This window comes from Pieris rapae, chromosome 7 (genome assembly GCF_905147795.1).
Source record: "Pieris rapae chromosome 7, ilPieRapa1.1, whole genome shotgun sequence".
Lineage (NCBI taxonomy): Eukaryota > Metazoa > Arthropoda > Insecta > Lepidoptera > Pieridae > Pieris > Pieris rapae.
The window spans coordinates 636624-663175 of record NC_059515.1 but is presented as its reverse complement, the minus strand read 5'-3'; the positions used below and the strand labels follow the sequence as shown (position 1 = coordinate 663175).

General features: G+C 33.3%; 2 protein-coding genes across 4 annotated transcripts; one reads left to right on the top strand and one right to left on the bottom strand.

Moving 5' to 3' along the window:
• Positions 1–410: 410 nt before the first annotated feature.
• LOC110994603 (protein rogdi) lies at positions 411–6845 on the bottom strand. The gene is made up of 7 exons (XM_022261358.2): positions 6494–6845; positions 6355–6426; positions 6013–6144; positions 5255–5412; positions 4846–4966; positions 2941–3150; positions 411–2399 (listed from the first exon to the last, which is right to left on the bottom strand). Exons 1-7 carry the CDS (start codon positions 6527–6529, stop codon positions 2331–2333), a joined length of 798 nt encoding a protein of 265 aa, XP_022117050.2. The 5' UTR covers positions 6530–6845; the 3' UTR covers positions 411–2330.
• Positions 6846–9279: 2434 nt separating this feature from the next.
• LOC110994591 (TBC1 domain family member 9) lies at positions 9280–26028 on the top strand. Of its 3 annotated transcripts, none has more exons than XM_045628810.1 (19): positions 9280–9533; positions 9612–9778; positions 10009–10176; positions 10539–10635; positions 12337–12600; positions 13228–13492; positions 14099–14301; positions 15556–15691; positions 16180–16459; positions 17283–17476; positions 17641–17835; positions 18521–18670; positions 19428–19616; positions 19989–20168; positions 20399–20604; positions 21590–21684; positions 21990–22172; positions 23024–23133; positions 23519–26028. In XM_045628810.1, the coding sequence occupies exons 1-19, from the start codon at positions 9490–9492 to the stop codon at positions 23732–23734; spliced, it is 3342 nt and encodes a 1113-aa protein (XP_045484766.1). In that variant the 5' UTR covers positions 9280–9489; the 3' UTR covers positions 23735–26028. The 3 variants fall into 3 exon arrangements, with proteins under 3 accessions (XP_045484766.1, XP_045484765.1, XP_045484767.1); XM_045628809.1 differs by having other exon boundaries at positions 21987–22172; XM_045628811.1 differs by having other exon boundaries at positions 9281–9533; positions 15568–15691; positions 21987–22172.
• The last annotated feature ends 524 nt before the right edge of the window (positions 26029–26552 follow it).

Below are 26552 nucleotides of genomic sequence, written 5' to 3'. Positions count from 1 at the left end.
TTGTGATTTCTATGACTATGCATTTTGTACGAAGCCTCAAAGGGCTTATTATCCGTTCAATACTGCTATAACTAAAGCAATGAAAACATTATTAACCTTTAGGAACAAGCCATGAAAACTTACCCTTTTTCATAAAAAAATCAGCCTTATGTTCTGTGTAACACGAAATTATCGATTTTCCATACTTTGTATATTTAACATTCAAATGACTTATCGTGCCGATGGATTAAAAACGCTTACAGTTCGCAGCTGAACGTAATTTTACTATTAACGTAATCGTATAATTCTATTCTATAACGTTAACTATTCGAACTGTAATAAATAAGGCTGATTTTATGAATGACTTTAAGGGCGCTAAATAATTTACATATAAGTCTGGACTTTTTTAATAAGTCTAATGACTTTTAGTATAGGATTCCGTTAACCCCAGATAGCTACCAATCTAGGAGATATCAAAAATCATTCGCAAAAAGCATCGCCGTTTATTAACTCGCGTATATTTAGGAATGCTCTCTCTTTACTTCGAAAGATTAACGTGGTATATTATACTTAATATAGTATATTACAAACATTACAACAAAGTCAACAAGAATATCAACAATGGACTTGAATAGTATCAATTGAATAAATATGTGTTAAACAATATTAACTATACTGAACGTCACCTTTAAGCCGCGTATCGACTACGCGATCCAAGAAGGCGAACAATGGCACGCGTACCAGCCGCGCGAATGTGTTCGTTGGAGCACCGGAGCGAGGAGCGCTCGGCAAAAAACCGACACTCTTCCGACGGGTGTCGGTTGTCGGTCAGTCGTGACGCGCAAATTAATACGGGCACGTTGTATTTGTTTGTTGCGATCCCAATATGGATAACCAATTCTGCCGAACATTTATACAACTGTATGGTAGAACTACTGTGAAATACCATAACTGCTTCGTATCGTAATAAATCGCTTAAAGAACTAAGTACCAAAAACCAATTATTTAATCAATCATCGTCTAAAATTCGTAATATTAGCGTGTTTAAACAATTCAAAAGGGCATTAAAGATACATATCAGAATTTGCCAAGTAGACTTAAAGATGCCAAATGGCGACGTATATCTCGTTCGTATATATTATGTTTCTGATGAAAAAAAAAATATTTGTAATAAGAAATTTTTTAATTTTTAAGTTCTTTAAAAATTAAAAAATCTAACTCATATACAACTGACTTACATGATGAAGATCAAAGTCAAATAATGTAACAGTTGCCACGCGCTTAGTTGATATACCTCAATCGTTTGGAACGCTCTCTCGGCGCGGTCATTCATGGAGCGCGCTCCAAGACCGCGTAGTCGATACGCGGCTTTAATAATTAAATATTTACAAGTCCAGATCCAAACCCTTCACTACGATTATAAATTCCAAACAAACAATTAAATACATCCAATTCAAAAATGGTGGTATTTTTCATGTATACACAACTAAAACAAATTTATAGACGATTAGAAGCGACAAGAACTTGGAGAAACTGTTAGTGGTTGGTAACACAGAAGGCAAAAGATCACGGCCGTTCACTAAAGGTGGCGACTGACATTGAATATTCGCTCAATATGAGCAGGTTACAAGTCGAATATTTGGCATGTCAGTACATGGAGCCGAACCACTCGATACGAGTGCCGAGAGCCCAAGCGCGCCCCACTCGGCTGTCGAATTTTTGACGAATCCCTTTGAATGTTACATTACCAGTCAGTCGCCACCACCTCTACGTCCGCCATTTTGACTGCAACTGTGGATTGGTTGGAGCACACGCGAGCATTCAGGTGTTGAGCATGTTGAGCATGCTCACAACGAACCAATATTCACATCGAGCGAAATTTCGTAACCACCTTAACCAGATGGACCGATCAATTGAAACTTGAAAGACTCATCGACCTCAAGACTACACGGTCATAGGAGACGCTGGACATAAAACGGTGGAAACGGATCTACTCCAGATGCTTCCTTGCTGATCACTTGCTCAGACTTGAGCTGCCGATTACATTGTATTTAAGATGATCTCATGCTCGGAAAACACAACTAGGTTAACCTCAGTATCGAGATATAGCGGTAAGTGACTTACGTCAAATTTAGACATCGCGGAGTTTGCGCTCTTGGTCTTCAAAACTTACGAAGGATTTGGTATAATCGAAATTTTTAAGTTCATTATAGTTAATATTGATGTTAAAAATTATATCATTATTTATTCAGTATAATCAAATTGATAATTCTCATTAATGGTTTTATATTTTCGTTATACTAATAAATGCATTTAACTGAATAAATATTGATATAATGTCTATTAAGTAATTAATTAAACACTGTAGACGCAGATCTTGATCCAACTGTGAAATCTTTGTACTGGGAGAAGACGCACAGCTGAAATCAAAAAGGTTTTTTTAGTTCTCCATGCTTACACAATTTAACTATGAAATAAGGACGTAAATTCAGTGTCGTCAACAAACTTTCAAGTGATTCGGAAAATTAAAGTAAAAGTGAAAATCAACAAATTCGCTTGACGACTATCATATCTCCAGGAAATTCCACTATCTCATATGCTGACCGAGACATTAAGTTATCAATATAGATAAGATAACTTAATGTATAATATATACATAATATATCATGATATTTTATCCTTTTAATAGTTAATCTCAATATGGATTAGTAAATTGCCAATTCAAAAACGCCGATAAAGCCTATTAATTATTTAAATTAATTATGTATAGATCGAAACTATATATAATATTTTTGCTGTGTAAAAATTTAACCAACCATGCAAAAAGTACCAGGAAAGCAGATTTGGGTAGAAATTTAACTGGGAGACATTTCGTTTTTACAGTGCTAAGTCAATACGACAATGTCGAAAAAAAGTTATATAAATTTAATGTGTGTTTATATTCTTCTAGATACATCATACCTTATCCTTTAGTTGTTGACACATATGGAGCGCTGCAGTCAGCATAAAGAGGACATCGCTAAGCCAAGGCACGGCGCAGTCAGCTTGACAGGAGTCAATGCGCATTGTCCCGTGAACTGAACTCAGCTGATAAGCGACGAAAACCAGTTTGCTTGATTGTATGTAGAAAGATATCGCCAGATCCTCAGGTAAATTTGGAGACAGCGCTGTCTGGAATACATAAAGTCAGTGACGCTGTATATAGCGCAAGAGGCTTTCAAGTACGGCGCCGTCTTTTAATATACAAAGGGATAATTACTAAAGACGACGTGAGCTACTTTAGAAAGCGAAAGGATAATTTAGCAGTGCTTGGTAACAATTTCTTTTTTCTTTAAAATAAAGTATTCATATGTTTAATGATTAATTTATGTTGTCTTCCACCTATCTATGTACTGAATTGACTTATCTTTTGTTGTTTGTTTTTAAATCTAATCTGTTTTGACTTCATATATTGTCTAAGTGTCTTATTTGCTTGTCTGTTTTTGTTGAAGATAAATCCTTGATGCTTAGATATTTGAAATATGTTTGGTACATTATCAAATGATGTCTGCTATCATTCAATTTAATGCCCCAATTGATCTCGATCATTGATGTAATAAAGTTATTTAAAACAACATACATGTATTATTTTATCGAGTAATGTATATAGTGAGATAGTGTAGTGGGTGGGAACGAATGGCCTAAGCATTAGCCAGTAATAACGCTATTACAAATGCTACGGCGAATATCTTTTATGCCGCTATTTAAACGGCGCTGTTTCGTTAAGGGCCTAGGCTGTTATTTGAACGGCTTATTAAGTTAATAGCGGGCTGCGACTTATTATAATAATAATTTAATGCAAGAATATGGTATGATGGTACCATCGTTAGTTCTTATACATATTCTGCCACACACAAAGGCGCGCAGTCATTAGTCAGTCGGCAGGCATTAGTCATATGAATTGGTCAATATCATATACATTATTAAACGTATATCAAGTACAGTGTCACACGGAAATAATCATTTATTGAATAGTACATTTTTTCTAAAAGTCTATTACACCCAAGTCGATGTTTAAAGTCTCTAGTCGGAAAATATTTTTAATTATTTTGGTAATTGATTGTAAACTATAATTGCCATACAAAAGGTGTTTTTCCTAAACAATTCTAGATTGATTTTTGTCACAGCCAATTTCTCACCACCTTCTTATATTATAGTCTTAGATCTAAGGTCGTTAGACCCACATTTACGGATGGATTTTGTTTTGAATGCGAAAGCTTTTAACATAAGCTAGCGAAATAGGAAATCAAGAATATTCATATACAAAGCTCAGCACCAAGTATGACTTTCGTGTGCCAAAATCGTGTCGGATTTGACACAAAGTGTAAGGTCACGACGACGTAAAACTATCTATTTGCTCTAAGCCCGTCTTTTCCATACTATAACTTTGTGCTACATTGATAAGAAATTTGAAATGACATTGAATCTGTGCAAATGTTCTCAATAGCTATTTATAGCATGTCGGTCAGGTTTAACTTCGATGAAATAATAGCTGCCGAGATCTCTTGTTCTCTTTGAGCATTTTCAATGTCTTCCTTATACAAGAAATACTATATATGTCAGTATACAGTAGATGAAAAATACAATCAAGCATGACTTCAGTTCTATGAAGTCCTGGTATATAATACACAAAAACAAATGAAAATGAAAAAAATAATTAACTAAATTTTATTTTCTATCAAAAATATAAAGTCAGCATTATAAAGTCTTCTTTAATACAAATAAATAAGATGAGAATTCAAAGTAAGGAATGAAAAATATTCCTTATATTCTGTTAGAATGGCTACGGGGCTACAATATGAACTATTTACATTAATAATAACTCACCATATTTCGACTTTTCATTAACTCATCAATGGCTTTTTTCTTTGGTAACACAAGAGCTGTGCGCGCTCTTTGCAAGGATCCAATCAGACACTGAATTATATGCAACACTTCTTCCGATGACCTGTTTCAAATTAAGTAATTAGAATAAAGAAATATGTTATAATTGACACCTATGGATCTGAAATGAAGTTATCTGGTTTTGTCTTTTTGTTATGATGATTTTTTAACAAAATATATTGAACACTCATAATATTGTAGTTTATGACCATGTATTGTTTTGAGCCACACAATCGTGATGTTGTTGTTGGCCATTTAGTAATTTTAGCCCCTTGTCTTAAAACACAAATATGTATGTTCACAATCAACAACATGATGTTTGAGAGCAGAAATAAAATAGAATTCTAATTACCTAAACACATAATGTTTATCTACATTATCAATGTAACCAATAGCTTGTTGCAAATGGTTTGCTGCATCTTGTATCTGCTGCAACTTCCATGGACCATCTTGATTAATTGATGTCCGACACATTAGGTGCATCTGTCTTAATACTTTAAAGCTTATATCCTAAAAACAACATGATCTAGTAATAGAATTTATACATAACTATACAGTTATGTTTTTACTTTTAGACTCAATGTGAGTCTATAGGTATAATTGAATAAAGAGTTGAATACTCTGAAATGTATGGAGATTTATGTAAGACACTACATTGTAATGCAAATAATGAAATTATTTAGTAGTTATCTTTTCTATCTATATAGTTATATCTTCTATTAAGTAGTGCACCTAATACAAAAAAAGATATCTATATTGAAACTAAATATAAAATATCCCAATCAAAATACTAAACAAATTGTATAATACAAATAAGTTGCTAGCCAATACAGTTTCACCACATTAATTTGGTTGTAGTGGTTTTATATAATTAAAAAACTGTTTTATGTTAAATAATATGGATTATTCAATTTTTATTCATTAGTTTTTTAGAACTGGTATTTATATACAGTTACATACATTTAATAAATGCAAGAATCCATCTATATTTCATAACATTAGGAATTGTAAATCATTACAATAAACTAATACCCCACACATGAAAAGATAGAAAATAAGAGAATAAATAAATAAAAATAATTAGTACTGAAGTACTATTATAATACATACTGCATGTGTGATGCTGTCACCAGTAAGTGTCAATATGCATTTGAGTTGTTCTGGTTGAGAGGTCAAAATAAACTTATCTTGTTTTTGTCCTTCATTTCCATATAATGGAACTGGAAATCTATGAGCACATTCCTGAAAGATTTTCCAAGATTTAACAAGTTAATGTGCTTAAATAAAATACAATGCATATATAAATTGATAGTATCTTATATACACATATTGTTAATTACTAGCATTTATGTACATTAAACAACAAAAATAATGAAGTATTTTCTTATTTGTTTTTTTTTAATTTGTTGTACTGCAGTTAAACCAATATCAATTTAAGCTATAGTTACTCACAACCAAGACAGTGTGGAGCTGGTGTAGTATGGCATGTACGTCTTCACGTAGAACCCATTCGAATTCTTCTTTCTATAATGAAAGTGAATGTAAATTTTATAGACTCCGAATGCTAAATGCTTAATTTAAATGAACATACCAAATTAGCAGCTTCTTCTTTTTCGTTGTCGTTCATTGTTATGTAGAACAAAGTATCAAACAAATACTGCTCCAATTCACTTTATAGTCACGCTTATTAGATAAATGAATTAGATTTTTAAAATTACAACTAAGTTCGACCCTTTAACTAAATTTGTAAATTATAAAAACCAATTCTTTCCCACAAAAATCCAATACACATAAATCAAGAGCAAAAAGACAACAAACTACAAAATTTTACGGATCAACGAAAAACGGAAATTTAAAATTCATAAAAATTTTGGATCCAAAATCCTATTTCAGGGATATTAACGTAGGTACTAGGTAGTAGGCAATACATAATAGGTATATGATGTAAATTGTGACAATAGTAATTGCTCATTATTTTTCTAACTGACAATTGACGTTCCCCAAAAGAAAATTCTTAACAGGTAATAATAGAAACAGACAAAAAGCAGGACGAAATGCCGTGACATGAAACCGATATGACTAATAAAATTCAAATCATCTAGCACATGTACTAAACAACTTAACGAATTTAAAAACAATTTCAGCAAATATTTTTTTACACTAAAGACTTTTCTTTAGAGTTACTTAAACTTATTAATATTATTATAACAATTGGCAGGTTTTTAAAGAACTTTTCGGAAAATTACTTAAAACTACAAGCTATATTTTTAAGAATTTAAACTTTTTATAATTAAAAAAAAATAAGTCATTTGAATTTTGCACTTTGAATATTTTTTTTGTATTTCTTTCAACTACAAAACGTCTAAAATGTATCCTCATATTCTAAGAGCTTTTTATACGCAAATAGAAAATGTTTTACGAGGAAGTGGCATTATAGCCGGGTTAGTAAAATTTAGTTTTACTTGTTCTACTGTAAATGAAGCCCCGTAAATACGGTAGGTATCCATTATATCTTTATTCGTTTATTATTTATTTCAGAAAGTCGGGCAGGCATATGAAGTATCCCTACACTTTATCGGCAAAAATCGCTCAATTTCCTTTATTCCATTATTTTAAAAATAATATTATATGGATGTATTTGCCTCCGGCTATAGTTGTATCATTTTATTTTATTTTACAAATTCATAATTTAGTTAATTCCGATGCCAATGTTAGATCTTGGGCTGAATCGCAAAGGAAAATAGCTGAAAAGGAGCACCACCATTAAATAGTTATAATAGATATAAAATTTTAAGTACTGTTAAATATTTTGAGGACGCCAATAAATAAAATATAAAAATTCACTTAAATAACTGTTATTTTTTATTTTAATGTTAGTTTTATAACAGGTATAGAATTTTATAACTCTTTGTTAGTTTTAATTATTATGAACTTATACTTTAAAATATATTTTATTTATTAACACTTCGTTGCATTACATAAAAGGAAAAAAATTAAACATTATGAAAAGTAATTAATAAAAAGCAACTGGCTGCCTTATCGCTTTCGAGCGATTTCTTCCAGAAACCACTGTGAGTAAAAGAAAAAAACACTTACTTAACAGAAACAAATATACTAAACTGATATAGGATACATAAAAAAAACTAAATTGTAAAAAGTGCACATGAATCATGTAATCTATTTCAAGATCAGTATCACGTCAGTTAGTAGTTAGTACGCAAGTTAGGGATATAATGTGGACAGGTAATATTTATACAGCAGAAATGTAAAGGAAGATAGAGAAAGAGCGAAGCGAATAGTAACGGGAAGTGAATTCCATAGCCTAACTGCTGAAACCTTAAAGGAATCGCCAAGAAAGGAGGAGTTATGAGATGGGATTTCAAGGATATAGTTTTCGGAAGAGCTATAGTTATGGGAACCCAAAAATTTGAAATCATTTTTGAGATAAGAAGGAGTTTTAGGATTGAACAGGATGGAATATAGGAGATGGAGAACATGAGCATCACGTCGCTGTCGAATGGGTAACCAGCCTAGCCGCTTACGGAACGCAGAGATATGATCGTACTTTCTTAAACCGAATAAAAATCGGATACAGAACTTTTGGAGGCGATCCAGTTTATTTAGCAATTCCTCGTTTAGATCGGAGGACCAAGTATCGGTGTAATCCAGTTAAGGCAGCAGGAGAGATTGTGCCAGTGAGGTTTTAGTGCTAAAGGGAAGGAAATTACTGAGACGTCGGAGGATACTAGAGGCACCGTACAATTTGCGGCTAATTTCTTTAACATGCTGCTCCCAGGACAAATTATGATCAAATAATACTCCCAAATTTTTAACTGCACGGCTAATATTTAAAGTTACACCATTGATAGGTATAGGTGGTATATTGGCCCAATCAATTCTCGTCGTGAAATAGGAGCTGCCAATAATTATGACTTTACTCTTGTTGGGATTGATTTGAAGACCAATATACCTATATTCTTTAAAAAAATACGTTCTCATGTTTTGCATATTGTACAAATCTTTTGTTTTACAATTATGAATGATGATGGTTGTTCATTCGCCGTCGGCAGATGATTCAGCCCAGACTGATAATTAATGTGTGGAATGTAGTGTTTACCCGACATCCATTATCCAACACGATAGTCGCCATCAAACATTATATACTACTCGCAACTTCAGCCACTTCATGTCATTATTTCTGCATACTTGCTCCCTAAATCCTAATGTTTAAATTTATTTTATGTACATACTTGCCGTGTCGACTGTCAAGGGTCGACTCTAACTGCATAATATGCTACATTTATAATGAATATATTATATATAGTGCACTCTACGCTGTCAACAATCTCTACTATTAACGTCACTGTCAAAAAACTTTATTTGTTGTTTTCACAATTTTCTATTGCGAATTGCCAAATTAATTCGTTGTTTTTTATTTTTGGTCCACATTCATTACTTAATGCGAGAGCTGTATTTCAACTCTATCATATAACTAGCTAATTATTCATCTTTATTTGTGATTAAATTTGGGAAAAGAAAGATAAATGTGGCAAAGAATTAATTGTATGTTCGTAACAGCTTGTGAAAATGTGGGTTAAACCGCAAGAAGTGTTTCTTAAAACTGCACTGTGGTAAGTCTTTCTTTAATTACTTTCGGAACTATATCAGTATAGTTATAATTTTGTTGTAAACTCCCAACTTTTTTTAAGGGACTGTGATGAAACTACGTTGTATTTTGTACTTCAACGAAGAAAAGGACATGGCAAATCAAAGGGGCTGTCTTCTCTTCTTGTAGGAACTTTAGACAGTGTAAGAGATACTAAACCAGCGCCGTATAGGATATTACATCAAACACCTAATTCTGAAATTTATTACGGTAATAAATTATAAACTTATGCATTTCACTTATATATTGATCATATTTTATCGTAAATTGTTTAAATTATATAAATAATGTAAATAAACAGTGCGCACACTAGATTTATTTATGTCTTTTTCCATAATTTCTATATTAGATTACCTATTATCTTATCAATATTAATATGGGATAAAATTTATTTTTTAAACTTGTTGGTTTTCTATATCAATAACAAAGTTTTATTTTAGTAATATCAACCGCTTTAACGGAACAAGAAATTAAACAGGACTGGCAGTGGCTGTTTGAAAATGTTAGTCCAACCTTACACTCATTTGATACAGAGGAAGAAATAACAGAGTTTGTGTGTTGTAAAATTAATTCACTTATTGCTACAGAACAGGAGAGTTTTACTGAAGGTATGGTGTGGTATTTAAGGGTTGAGTCTAAATTAACAGTTATGTAATGTTAAAAATGTTAGTAAAACTGATGCATAATTTAGGGCTTTTCTGTACTGTACAACTTAACTAGGTGTTAAATTGATTGACAATGTAAAATTAACTCTACTTTACAGTGATGAGAACTGTCAAGAAACTCTCTGCCACTCTTTTGAATTGCCAAGTAGTGAATCATGCAAATTGTTTTTAAGGCAGAGCAGCCATAACTTTTTTTTACTTGATTTTAAGACAAAGTTTGCAAATGTGAATATGAAAAAAAACAGTAGTATAAAAATTTGTATCGTTCTTGGAGATTGATATGTAGCATTTTTTAATGTTTTTAGATGAAGATACCATAAATTACAAAAATGTTGATTATCATTTCCACCAAAGATTTGGAATGCCAAAGGATGAAAAACTTGTCTGTTACTACTCTTGCAGGTATGTGTTGTTATTGTTTAACATTAAACAAACTATAATTTTATACTATGTAATGAAATGTACAGCATTGGTTTGTACAAATACATATATGTACATCAACATTCCTTATTAACATTGCTGCATGTTTATAAAAATGAAGAATTATTTGTTTTATATTTAACAAGCTTATATATTACATAATTATCATTAGTTGTTATCTGTGTACTTACAATGTTTTTTACAATATAATATATGTTAGAAAGACTGGTTTATTTTATCTAGTGTGACATAGATCAATGATTTCTATATATTGCTTATGTTAGAAGCACACTAGAATATGCATGTACATACTGTTTGGTCCCCAATCTATAAGAATTTAATAGAAGCAATAGAATGTAGACGTAAATAATACAACAATGTTTTTACACGCTATTTGCAACGGTTGAATCGCTTTTACTATTTCACACCCCTTCATACAATGCAAGGCTAATCCAACTGTACTTCAAATTCCTTGGTCTAATACAAACTATTTACGTAACTCAGTCACGTATCGTTAACATTCTAATTTTAACACAAATTACCAGCAAATAGATAGAACATAATATATTCTATATCTAATGTAACTGAAAAATAATTATAAAACTCTCCTATATTTAATTAAATAGCTTTGCTATTCTTCCTTTATAATAAACTAGCTGACCTGGCAAACGTCGTCTTGCCAAACTACTACTACCTTTAACTCAGCGCCATCTGTTAGAATTGTATCAAATAATAAACAAATGTTAATGTTATCGTAATTTTAGTAAGGATGCCTATTTTTTTGAAAATGAAATATAGCCTATGTCACTCAGGAATGATGTAGCTTTCCAACAGTGAAAGAATTTTTCAAATCTGCCAAGTAGTTTCGGAGCCTATTCAATTCATACAAACAAACAAACAAAAAATCAAACCTTTCCTCTTTATAATATTAGTATAGATATATATTCTAACGATCAATGCATCTTAAAAGTAAAAATTTAATATAAATACATATGTTTTGGTTTAGTTTTATTTCTTAGTATGAATTGGTAAAAATTTGTTAACTGTGCTTCATGTTTGAAAGTGTATTCCGTTTTTGGCTTTTGTGTATGTTTGTATTTGTTTGATATTGCAGATATACAGTGAGTAACTGCAGGATTTCTGATTAGCAAATAAATAATGTTATATATACATATATTTCTTGCTTTGTTAACAATATCTATTATATTAATTTGTAGTTCGAATTAGCATCTTGATAACAAGTATATTGTAGCTAATGGTAGTCGTGAATATAACACCTCATTATACTGATTTATGTTTAAGTGTTTACAATGAAAATAAATAAATGCTTCCTATATTGTTTGCAAAGTAAATCCTAAGCACATTTGTGTATGGTTGTTAAAAGATTTCTACATCTAATAATAATGTTAGATTCTTCTAGTCAGACATTAAAAAATGGTAGTTTAGATTGTTTTGTCTTGTTATATAATGTTACATTTTCTTTCTAAATGACCATAGAAAATGCAGACATATATATTTATAATTTATTAGTAAATAAGAGTTACATTACATAATAATACGCTTACTAATATAATAAATACTATTGATTTAAGTCGTATTAGTAACACCATTTTTAACTCAAAACTGTCCAGTTTTCATGATTTTTCCTTTTTTTTATCTCCGTCTGATATCTCTTATTTTCAGCTACTGGAAAGGGAAGATGCCACGACAGGGTTGGCTCTACCTCTCAATGCATTATATGTGTTTCTATTCGTATATTTTTGGACGGAACACAACCCTTAAAATCCGTTGGGCCGACGTCACCGAACTCGTGAAGACTAACAGCCTGGTCTTCCCCGATTCTATAACAGTAGTTACAAGAGATGGGGAGCATTATTTTACCATGTTATTGAAGAAAGATGAAACATTCGCTCTAATGCAACAATTGGCTAACATCGCTATGAAACAGTGAGTTTTTAATTTGAATCGATATATTAAATAGTCTATTATCACACCAGTGTTTCCCAAGCTTTGTTGTTTATGCTCCACCTTAGACTTTTTAAATTCTTACGCCTACATACATAGTTTTTTTTTTATATTGAAAAATTGAATTGTTAACTTAAATGATAGGTTTTAGGAAGATATTACTAGGAATTTCTAAAGATAACACAGTGAGTAAGTTTTCACAACAATAAAACTAATATTCAATTTCATATAATATATTAATTTTCGATTGCCCCTCAACAATCAAAATGACTTCAAACAATAGATGTGACCCAAATTGATTTATCAGTAAAAAAAAAATTTGTTGTTAATCATTATAATTATTTGTTGTTTGTTATTAAATATAATAAATAAAATTATTTTTTTTAAATTAAATTTATTCTAGCACTTTAAAAATATGAGAATGGTCCACGAGTCGATCTACTGTTATTAATCATAACAATCAAATGTGCAGTATTTACAATCTTAACCTACATAGAAATAATAACAATAAAATTAAAACAACTTTAAAAAGTTTCCCTGTGACAGAATTTACCTCGCTGTATTGTTATCCTCCTTCTTACTTATCTTCCAAGGCATTTAATGTTCAAGGTTGATCGACGACAAAACGGGCAACTACAATATAGACAAGGATTTGTTCACAAAACTAAGCAAAAATGTACCTAAAAAGGCATCATTTCTAAAGCGTGATCTGGACGCGAAGAAACAATCGAATTTATATACTCTACGATTTCGCTTACCTCAAGTTGAGAAATTAGATGGGACTGAAGAATGTACCCTTTGGACACCATATAATAAACGTCATAATTGGGGGAGGATGTATTTGTCGCAGAATTTCATATGCTTCGATAGTCGGGTAAGTGCTAAGTGCTCTAAATTTATGTTTAAATTATTTATTTCACAGTCTTTATTAATTGTTTTTACTAGATTGGTATGAGATGTAGGTAGCGGCCATCCTAGTTTGCCCGATACTTTTGTATTATTACACCACAAATTTAAATCTAATTTGCCACGTCTTTATCCTATGAACGTCTTCAGTATTAACTCTGTTTTTTATTTGTATTAATTAGTCGTGGATTATCAGACAAATGTATTAAATAGGGAAATTATTGATGACAGAAGTCTGAAAACCTTTTATTATTCGATATAATAAGCATCTTAAACCTCAATCTGATTACAAAGCTATTTCTATTGGACCAATTCGCTGCAAAACCAAATAATTTGACGGCAAAATATGATTCGATATAAAAAAAATCTCTTCGTTAACTTACTCGATAGGTTTTTCTATTTAATTCTACTTAGGCAATTATTTGCAAAAATATATATCTTTGGGCGGTATCTTAACACCAGATGAGCCTTCTGCCTGTTTGCCTGTTATATAAAAAAATACCGTGGATAATCTCTTTTCCGATCTCTTTGATGAAAACTTCAAACGAATATATATTTTTATTTTAATTTTCAGGTAGCGAACTTGGTCAGGCTTATAATTCCGCTTCGGAATGTTTACCAAGTGGAAAAGGCTGATTCCGGTGGAACGGGTAGTTCCGGCGAGTCTGGCAGCATTCTCATCACCACGTCGTATCATACGAGCTTTCTGTTTGGAAATATATCTGACAGGGACTTCATAGTACACAAGATATCGGAGTTATTGGCCAAATTGCCCAAGTAAGTTGCGTAGTGTGTCAGTGGAGGAGGTCTTGGGTCCGACTCCCGATGAAAACATTTTTTAAATTGTTTGAACAGAAAAAATCAAACACAAACTTATCTACGTTCATGTTGAAAATTGTTATTTTTTGGTTAAATTAATTATTTCCTTATCGAATGGTAACAATAAATGTTTAACTAACATTTTTATCGCTTTTTCAATTATAAAAATATATATTCTATATATTTTTATAATTGATTATCTTACCAATTTATGCGTTTATCATTTAATTAATTAACAGTCTAAACATTAATAACTCATTTTTGTATATTTTATCGCTCTTTAAAATATTAATTAGTTGTGCGATTCATTTCAAAGACTTACCCATATTTAATTTAGATTAAAAAAGTGTTTATTCATTTAACAAAGATTCATTGTTATGTATAACATTTGGGAACCCCTTTAAGTAAAATATAAATCTTAGACTTTAGACATTCTCTGCTCACATAATATCACTTATCCTCACAGAAATTTCTTACTTCTTAACGCTCTCATTCGACGATATTTTATCTACTCTCATTCTTTATTACCTAATATAATTTATTACCGTCTGTCTCATAAGCACCCTCCTATGTACGCCAAAGGAATCCAACGCCCTATTTACTCTATTCCCAGTATTCACTTGGTCCACTATTTCTCCAACTATTGAAATCTTGCATACAGTCTTATTAACCCCTTTTTCTAATATTATATATTAGAAAATGGCTTTTAGTTAAAGGATTTCCCTAAGTATATACAATAATATTTCTTTATTTATCTATGGTCTAATCTGAACTATAGCATGTTTTATCTATCTTTAATTGTATCAAGGGCAGATCTGGCATTAATAGCCAGCTAAAATGGGCTTATAATTTGTTATTCACATTTAGGGTCTGTTTCACAATGTATGGATAAAGTGCCAAATAGCTATGCAACACATAAATTATTCGAAAGATAAAGTTCGCGCTACCTCACAGTCGTGAAACGCAACAATAGTGTTTATCCTACCAATAAGTAATAAATAGCTTATTTGGAACATATCCGGACATTGTGAAACAGACTCTTAATCTACAAAATAGGGAGTTTAATAATAATTTCGACTGTCAACGACTTACGTGAATGCTAGATTCGAATAAATGCATGGAGATTTTTAATAATTCTACTCGGGTTCAAAGGTAACTAACATTCTACTAACAGTGTTAGTTCTCTGAATTCGTTTCTAAGATGTTGAACAGTGATGTATTCAGGGAGAAAAGCGGAAAAGCTGTGGGGGGAGATCGCGTTGAAGGGGAATGGACGCCACAGCCTCCACTCATGACTCTCTTCAAGACCCACCAGACTTCCAGCATCAAGCAAATACAGCAGAAGAAGGTAGGTAGGGTAAACTGAATTAATATCAATATGTTAGGTATATAAAAAAAGAATGGCCTTATTTATAAACGATCTACTTATGTTAATGACATTTTAAATCACTGAATTGTATATAAGACCATCTTATTTTATTTGGAATTGAAAATTTTAATAAACAATTGTGTTGCTCGGAAAATAAGGATTTTTATTTTAGTACTTACACACTATACTAATTACATTTAAGTAACTCTATTCTACCTGAACATAAAGAAACGACATAAACAGTCTATTATTAAAATTATCAATTCCTTTGTGAGCTTTTTATAATAACCTCACAATAAAACAATCTTGAATACAAATCCGATGACTGACTTCTGTCAACTTCACATCAACTGCTTTTGCCAACCGCGATGGCTGCTATCGCCATCTAGTATCAAACAAACATACAAACAATATCTGTAGCTGATAAATTTAAAAAATCACTTATCATCCTAAGTTTCTTTTATCAGGAAAAGCAGTGGGAGGATCACATGGCTGAAGTAGGGCGTGGTGTAAGTATGTACAGAACGGTAGAAGGAAGCGAACTGGTCGTGAAGGGTATACCTGAATCTCTTCGCGGAGAACTGTGGAGCGTCTTCTCAGGGTCCATTCTTCAGAAGGTCCAAAGCAAGGGCCTGTACGAGAAGCTGGTGAATGAGGCCCTGTCTTCGAAGAACCAGGCCAACGATGAGATAGAAAGAGATCTACATAGATCACTTCCGGAGCATCCGGCGTTTCAGAATGATGTCGGTGAGTCATATGAGTTTATTAGAGCTTCGTAGGGATTTGGCTGAGGTGAGGTTTGGTTTAAGCGTAATTAAGAACGAAAATGATGAGACTGTACGTTTCGGATAATTATTACCGCTGCCGGAAACAACCTGCCGACCGGATACCGGAAGACTACCACTGAAGTATTTCCGAACGAATGACCAATTCGTAAAAGGCTGGCAACGCACTCGCGAGCCCTCTGGCATTGAGAGTGTCCATTGACGGTGATATCACTTAACATCAAGTAAGCCTCCTCTCCATTTTCCTGCTGTTATATTAAAAAATCCTCTTGGGTTGACAGATTTCCAATATTGACACGACAGTTTTCAAATTAAAAACCAGGGATTTGTATATGTCAAATCAAAATATCTTTATTCATTTAGGTAAAAATGTAAAATAAAAAAATAAAAAATAAAATCCGTTTATTTTGGAATATAAGATCATCTATATTCCACGTCAATCAATTCGAACTTGTAGGCATCCCTACTCATCGGCAAAGAAGACAGAGGGTGTAGGCCGAGAGAAAAAGCCGGCGTAAAAAACTCTCGGTACTCTTTTAAAGAAGCAAATCATCAAACAATATTTAAAACAAATATATCAAATTAATTAGAGGTAGCCTGCCCAGCACTAGTCCCAGGCCCTTTTATCAACTAGACTTATGAACGTCAAGAAAAACTAATTAAATTAATCGTAAATTTACATTTACCTATCAATAATCTATCATTCTATAAACATAAATGGTAATAACCTACCATTTATGTTTAGGATTGAATGTGGAAATTAAAGGGCATTAATAACTTTTCAGGTATATCAGCGCTTCGTCGCGTACTCTGCGCGTACGCACTAAAGAACCCTACCATCGGCTATTGTCAGGCGATGAACATCGTGGCTTCCGTTCTCCTAATCTATTGCCCGGAAGAACAGGCCTTTTGGCTTCTTGCGACCATTTGCGAGACTTTGCTTCCGGACTATTATAATACTAGAGTTGTTGGTGCTTTGGTGAGTAAATTCTCTTTAAATAAGATATTTCTTTCTCCAAATTTAATTGATTTATAAATAGATCTAAATATGACAGATGGATAAATTTAGAATAATCGATAAATTTAAATAAAAATCAGTTTATTGTATTAATTCAGTAGCCTAAGAATGTTCCAAAATTCCAGGTGGACCAAGGTGTTCTGGAAGAGCTGACAAAATCACAGTTACCCGATCTCCACGCAAAACTAGACGAACTGGGGATGATGAAGATGATCTCCTTGTCTTGGTTCTTGACCCTATTCATCAGCGTGATGCCGTACGAGTGTGCCGTAAACGTCATGGATTGTTTCTTCTATGATGGCGCTAAAGTTATTTTTCAGGTATATAGTTATGACGAAAGTTTCCTAAGTTAATGATATAGTATAAGCTGCCCCCTCGAACTTCGTTTCTCCTTAATGCCTAGCTTACCTTTTTACCGGTTTTCCGGAATGAAAACTTTTTAGGTTTTTCTGTGATTTTTCTCTATATAAACCTCAGAGTTCAAGTTATAAGTTTTTAACTAACAAATAAAAAATAACGGTTGATCAAATGAGGGTAGATGAAAATTAAGGATTTTTAGCTGTATAATAAAAAAATTGGTCATTTGTATTTTATTACTTTCAACCTGAAGGTCCTTGGATTTGACTTCCAGTAAAACAAGAAATTGTTGGCTAGAGAGTGTGAACGTATGAAAAAAGAAATAGTTTTTTTTTTTAAGTCGTAGGTTCGATTTTCGGTCCCGCCTTTTTTTGGGAGCATTTGACACTCGTTCAAATCCAAAAAGTCGACGGCGTGTATCACAGGGGGCTTATCAACAATCAGAGGGATTGAAAACAGATACAAAATCTGAGGCCCAAACCTAAAAAAATGAGCCACTGTTTACTACCCAAAGTAATAATAAATTTAGTGGTGCTACTACACGCACCAATCAACTTGGCACCTCATTTGGCGATAACGGCACTTGGCGAGGTGCCTAGTTAACTTCTACGTGCAGTATATAATAATAGAATTAAATCTCGTTTCCAGGTGACTTTGACCATATTGGACGTGAACAAGGAAAAGCTTCTCAAATCCACTGAAGATGGACAAGCGGTGCAAATCCTGACCGATTATCTCGAAGGCATCTTCAATGATGAAGCTATGGCACTTTCCACCGAGCCAAGAAGCGCTCATAAGGTATTTTCCGGTTTTATTTTATTTGTTAAAAACTATTCTAAAATAAATGACAATTATGGTAAACATAAATTAACAAAGAAATCTTCTCTTCTTCTGACACCACTTTCTTGCTGAAAGTTGGCTGTTAACAATGTCTTAAAGGTTCCTCGGCGGATGTGATGCCGGCCGGATTGCGTACAAAAAATTAAAATAATAAATATACGATAAAAAAGTAAGAAAGAAAATTACAGTTAACAATTTTAGATCTTACTAGTTTTTTTTTTATCTTGGACAAAGCCCAATAAATAAGAAAATAATTTGAACTTTTAAAACCCTGATTTTTCTGCCGAAGTTTAGGTTTTTTCATATAAAATATGATACTACAATACTGAAGTCTTGCTCATATTGCTAATTGTTTTATAGTTTCTGTTTATTTATAAGTAATCTTAAATATTATTATTTTTACACAAACAAGTCAGAGATTATGTAATAAAAGAAAGGTATCATTTGTTTTATTAAAATGGCAACACTATATAATATTATGGACAGCTTGTAGGAATTTAGGACGCATTGTCTTTGGATGCGTCGAGATGCTCGGACCGCAGACTTAACCGACTGTCACTCCTCTCTTCTCTCACTCACACTCACTACTCTCTTCCCTCACTCACACTCACTACTAGTCAGTGTGCACTGCTGACTCTGCTGATATTCCAATGAATCTGAATTATAATATTGAATTGAATTGTTGTATATTTTCTACACAAATCAAACCTTCCAGACCATAAAAATCCAAGAGCTGGTGTACCAGTCGTACCGGATGTACGGGGCCAACGTCAGCAGCGAGTGCATCGAGCATTTGAGGCTAAAGCACCGCTTGAGAGTGGTCCGCCACCTGGAGGACAGCCTCGAGAAGAACACCTTGAGGGCTCTGCAGCAGGACAAGCTGCTTGATGCTAACGAGTTGCAGGTCGGTTAATGTTTCATTGCTTTGGTTGAATTGGGTTTATTGTCGCTGGATTTTGGTTCGTACTTCGATTATATAATTTGTGTGTTATTTGTTAAATTCTTTTTTTTTTTTATTGGACCACAAAATTAGGACAAACACATGTCAACATCAATTTACATACAAAAATATAAAAAAAAGCGGTGCCGTCCCTAGAACATGTGGATTCTTTTATTTATTGTTGTTTTTTGTGTGTGTAGAATTTAATAGTAGCTTTCTTGCTTTCTATATGCGCATTTCACAGTATAGACCAGGGTCGATAACAATTTGATTTCAATTCTTGTGAAAATAATTGTTTACGTAATTTATTAACAATTTGAATATTTAAATGTTCAGGAATTGCTAAGCGTAATCCGCGAAGAACTGTTTTGGGCGAAGCGGGTCCCGGCTGAGAGATTGGAGGCTCCGTACGAGGCGTACAGACTGGACTTCGCGCAGTTCAAGACCATATACATGGCCCTGTCCCCATGGGCGAAGGGTGATTACGCCGAGGCGATTACGGCTAGGATTTTTAAGGTAATTTAGTTCTGGAACATTTATGTGGGAAAGTAGTATAATTACAATTATTCACAACTAAATTGGATACCATAAAGTCTAGAGCACCATTAAACAATGTCACCATTAACTAATTAATGATTGAATATTTAATTAAATTATAATTAATGATAACATAATTTCAATGAAAACTAATGAAAAAATTCATCAGCATCTCAACTGGATTATTTTGATAAAAGGAATGTTTCCAGCTTATGGACCACGACGACGACGGTCTCGTGAGCGCACGCGGCCTATCGCTCGCCATCGGGCTGAGCACGAGAGCGGAGGCGCAGAAACGGCTGCGTGCGTTGTATTGTGCGCATGCGCCTCCGCTGTTATCAAATTTGGAGCTGAGGTCTGCGCCGTTGACGGAGGTTGAAGAATTGGCGGACGACGCCATTTCCTTTTTTGACAGGTATCACTGCATATTATAAGACAAAGTCGCTTTATCTGTCCCCATGGCCCGTTGTATGCTTAAATCTTTGAAACTACGCAACGGAGTTTCATGCGGTTTTTTTTAATAATGCACTAAGTATTGTTACACATTGAAAAGGTCTACAGAAAAATCCGTGATGGTATATGTCTATCTCTTATGGATAACCCACATTTTTATATACAACGTTCACAGATTTTCTGTACTGTATTTGCGTGCGAAGCCGGGGAGAGTCGCTAGTATTGTTATAGCCTTCACCAACATCGCCTTGATGGCTGGAAATCTTCCAAGGTTCGTTTCACAAGACATTTTCTTTTGTGAACTAGCGAACTGTGAAATCGACCTCCAACAATTCCAAATTCGGCCGTACTCCTCCCTCAAAGGCCGGCAACGTACCCACTAAAATTGGGTGTCTACTACTACTTAAAATGGGGCTGTGACTGCCTTTTCGGGCGCCCTGCAGGCTTGTTTGCCCCCCTATTATAAAAAAAAACTAATATATAATAAAATAGTATGTTATTCAATTTTGCGATCATTTTGGAGAAAAAGCAAGCTTGCAACTCGACTCCATATGGAGTACTGTTCTCATCTCTGGGCAGGAGCTCCCTGCAGCTGGTATTCCTTCTGCCTAGCCGTACGTCGATGATCATCATTTTCCGAGCAACTGATACGTTGACTTTGCGTAGAGGTGTCTGCATCTTCTACCGCATTTACCATGAAGAGTGTTCGGACTCATTCTTGAAGCAGGGTTTTCATCATCGGACGTCGAGGCAGAATACGAAATTCCACCTGTATTACCTCGACGTCCGTCGTTTCACAACTGAGTGTTGGGAATTATGGGGAATCTGCTTAGTAGTGTAATAATTTTTATAAGGCCGGCGACGCACTTGAGAGCCTTCTGGTAATGTGAGTCAGCCAGGTTTAATTTGTGATTGTAAATTAGATATTAGTTTTTTTACTTTTTCAGTATAGAGCGGCCATCCGACTCTATCCAGCGATCTATTAGTGACGCGGGTGACGGACAAATGGACAAATCGACAGACAGCACTTATTCCCCGGACGGTGAGTTGGTTTTTATTTTAAACTATTTTGAATTTATAGTTTAAATTGATTTCATTAGAAAATTCAACAAAACTAAGAATGAAAACACAATGATAGATAGATATAATATATTTTATTAACGTTAGTACTTAATTATATATATATAAACTTGTTATATGTTATATGTTATAGTTAAATATAATTAGAAATTGGAAAAAAATTGTATTAAATGTAAATTAGAATTATAGATAAGAAATTATGTTTTAATATGATCTCTCGCAACGTCTGTCACCCTGGTAATACAATCTTTGCCCTCGTTGCAGAAGCCCTAGCAGCGGAGGCCATTCGCGTGTGCGCCTTGGGGCTCCCGCCCGGGGCTTCGCCGGGAACACCCCCGCCGCCCTCGCCGCCGCCCGCCCTGCCTCGCCCGCACTTCCTGCGTCTGCTGGCCGCCCTTCACGACCTCACGCAGTACTCCACGCCCTTGTACGAGGCTGTCGCTAGAGCAGGTTAAACATGTTTTTAAAACTGACTGTATGTGAGATTTAAAAAAAATGCGTGGAAAAAGAGTTACGGAAGAAATGAAATTAGGAAGGGCTAGAAATTGATTTGACTAAAATCATATTGTTTATTTATCGCCGACTTACTCTCTTTCTTTCTCTCTTTGTGTGTCTTTCTTTCTCTCTCCCTCCTGCGTTGGAATATTGGACGCTAACCGTTGCTAACGCTCGCGCTGGCCTGTTACAGGTATACTATGCGCATGCGTACGAGTGCCACGTATTCTCTCTCTCTCTCTCTCTCTTTTTATTCCCTCTCCCCGGAAGAGTTGAACCTTATTGGAAGTCGCATTAACAGTTTTACTTTAATAATCAGTACGTCATATTATAAAACAAGTCGCTTTCTCTGTCCCTATGTCCCTTTAAACTACGCAACGGATTTTGATGCGGTTTTTTAATACATAGAGTGATTCAAGAGGAAGCTTTATATGTATAAAAACATCCATTAAATAGTGGAGAAGTACTGTTATTTTTGAGGTTTCTAATGTGATGTCGTAAATAATTACATTTTTTCCGCTTACATTGCAAACGCAGGCTGAACCCTTCGAGTTTTAACAAAATAATGTACTAAGTATTGTACACATTGAAAAGGTCTACAGAAAACTCCATGATGGTATATGTCTATCTCTTATGGATAACCCACATTTTTATATACAGCGTTCACAGATTTTCTGTAGTGTATTTAGTATCAGCATTGCACCCGTGCGAAGCCGGGGCGGGTCGCTAGTTTCAAATATTATATATAACATAATGCATCAAAAATCAATAGCTGCTATAAAATTAAATGAATACCAAAATTCCAGAGACTCTTCTTCTACAATTGGGTGAATTGAGGCACAGACCAAATTTGGACCGAGAGATGTCGCAAGACAGCTTGTACTTGGCGGCTGCTGCTCAGCCCTCGGCAGTCGAGGTATGAAATCCTATTTATGGGTTAAGTAGGAGGATTTCCAGTTAAGGAATCATAACTCATCACTTCTAAAGTCGACGCATTTTTAACTGAGTCATCTTATATGTCACTGACAATAGGAATGCGCAGGCGATGTAAAATTAAATTAAATTCATTAAATATTTATTTTTTTGACGTTCATAAGTGTACTTTGTTACCTACATGAATAAATAAATTTTGATTTGATTTGATGCAACCCGTCGATACTCAAAATTTTTAATAGATTTGATAATATCTATCGGTGGCTAGTATTCAATAAAAATACTATAAAAACTACTACTATATACTATAAAAGTTGATTTGAATAATATTATTCACTAACATAAGTTAGATATTTTTATTTTTTTAGCCGGATCGAAACGGCAATCTAGAGGAAGCGTGCGCGCAGCCGTCTCCTAGTAAAGACGAAAAAGATCCGACCGAGGATTGGTCCATCACCTTGGAACAGTTCTTAGCCACAATGTTGGCCGAGGCGGCCTTGGAGGAGTTCTTCAGCAGGCAGGTCTCGATCTTACCACAACTGGAAGCCCTGAGGCAGAGAGATAGGCTGCAATCCGTCTCATAGCCGAGTTGAATGCTATTTCTGAGAGCAGTGTTATTCACATTTCCGCAACACTATCCGATCTCAAAAGATGGTTTTCTGCAAAACATTTTGATAGTTTGTTTTTATTAGTAATGTTGTTTCAAAACTATATTTTTTATATACGAAACTGTATCGCAACAAACGCGTGTTCTGTTGAAAAATATAACTTCACATTTTATATATCGTTTTCCCGGGGGAACATAGTCAGGAAAAATAAAAGATTTTCACATATAAATATATATTAAATGAAAGCTATTCCTATTTGATGCTTTAAACGTTGCTGTTATGTATCTAGTGTAAATAGTAAATACGTGAAATAAATTACACGACAGTAATTTATCGAATTAGACGGATGAGTAAAAGCATTATACGATTGTTTCACTGTTTAAACATAATTACGGACGACACAGTAACCGCACATTACGACGGTAATGTTGACGAATGTACAGAACGTAATAGTTTATTACCACTCGTTTCGAGGAAATATTATGACCTTGGTGAAACAGAGATTTATACATTATTACCACTCTTTATTTGTTTTTAAACTTACGGCAGAATACTATCTATATATATATTAAACTAAAACTAGCATTATGTATGCAATAGTTTCTGTAGAATAAATACATCCTCGTGATTATTTATTATAAAACGTTTTGCAAAATAAAATAAAACAAGGAAGGAAGTTAAAATAAGAAAACATCAAAACAGTCGTCGCTTTACGACTTTGTTCCCCGGGGCTCACGGTAATTGAACAAATTGTTAAAATTGTTCAGAAATAATAAAATAGGCATTCGTTGCGGAATACGGAGTAGCCCTGTTAATATGTACTTGTTAGTAAATATTAAGGTCATTTTTTCATTTTAATGCTTTTCGATTTCAAAAGTTCTTAAAATGAATTTAACAAAAGCAATGTATATTTCTTATTATGATGTTGATACGACCAAATTTTATTCATTATTTCATTAGATCATCGAAATATACAAAGTCGAACATATAAAATATTTGTGAAAAGTCTTAGACAAGTACATTTAGTAATGCAGCTTTATTTACTTTATTGTATTATCTTATAAACACTTAATAAAATAATAAGTCGCCTCTCAACAATTATTTACAATTTGTTGTTCGCAACAATGAGCTAAAATTAATTCACCAAGTACCGCACTAGTACTAGTTCAGTAAATGCCTTATAATATATATTTACTGACATTCCGATATCTAGATAAGATTTATTTTGTGATAGAAATAACATTATATAAAATGTACGCCATATTAGATACATATATGTTTGTTTTATGCATAGTACAAAATATGTAAACACTTATTTCTCTTACTTATTATTAAAAAATACTTTGTACAAAGAGTTTGTTCATACTAACAGTTTATATTGAATATGTACTTTATGATATAACATTTAAGATTTATTTGTGAGGGATAACTTACTCATAAACTAACTCGATGTTTTAACGATGTTGTTAAACAGAAAAATAAATTATAATAAATAGACAAAATTTTGCAAATGACAATTCTGATACCACAGATATAAATTCGTTAGACAGTACTTGAACGCTCCCTAATTGTCCCCCTGTAATCCCCTTTGAATTTTGGCTTTTAGAGAACAAGGGGAAATTTATTTACAAACACACATCCTAGAATCTAGAATGGTTTTACAAAATGTCTAGTTCACAAATGAGGTAAATATTCAAGGCATGGATTATTATTTAAAATTATGTTATAACTTATAACAAAACGTTTCGGTCGCACTGAGGCATTCCAAAATTAACCCGAAATATATGTATATTTATTTATCGTTTTTGTCAATTTCTTCATTCGATTCTCGAATATTGATTTTGCCAAGAGACATCGACCGTTCGTCCCACAACTACGATTTTACATATGCGTAATTTATGTAAATAAAATTGGGACGCCGAGCTTATAAGAATTCCTTATACTGAACAATAATATATTATTGTAGGGCTTCAATATTATGGTGCTTACACGCTGAAATTTCAAATTATTTTTGCTAGTATTTTGTGGCACAACTTATTTGTATAGGTGCAAAGTATTCATAACGTAGAATTGAGATTTTCGTTAAATTTCTAAAATACCTAGATTGAAATTAACTGTTTTAAAATTAAAGTGAGAGTTTATTTTCGAGGTGCAATACTTAAAAATAATTTCGCTTTTATTGTTAAGTTTAATTTACTGTATATACCAGGGAGTTTAACATAGTTATAAGCACTGAATGTAAGCCTGAAAATAAACATTATGTACAATTATTGTTGTTTATTTACCCAGTTTGAAAAATTTAATATTTTCCCGCCTAGAATGATATATTTTTCTAAGAACCTTTCATATACGCTTTCTATGGAAAATCTACGACCAGTAAATTTTTAATTTCGATATAAGTAATTAATCATTATGTTCGCACATATTTTACGAACCCTTTTGAAAATATTTAAATAGCAGAATATGATACTTGACCGTATCTTATGGTACTCAATCTTGCAATTCATGTATTAAGGTCTATATTTTTATTCCTGGTATTAATTAATAGTGGTTCATACTACATGCAACTTAGTATAGGTTTTAGTTTAGTATACAACCAATAAAAGGCTTATGGGTACTAGACCGATTATAAATGATAAGGAATTGAATCTGGATGATATTTTTTGGAATCACCATGGATTCAATACTTCACTGGTCCCCTCATATTACCGGTTTGGCGAAGAGACTTAGTTCTGCAGCTTACGCGATTAAAAAGATTCGCTCACTGATGTCGATACAGCTAGACTTGTTTTTT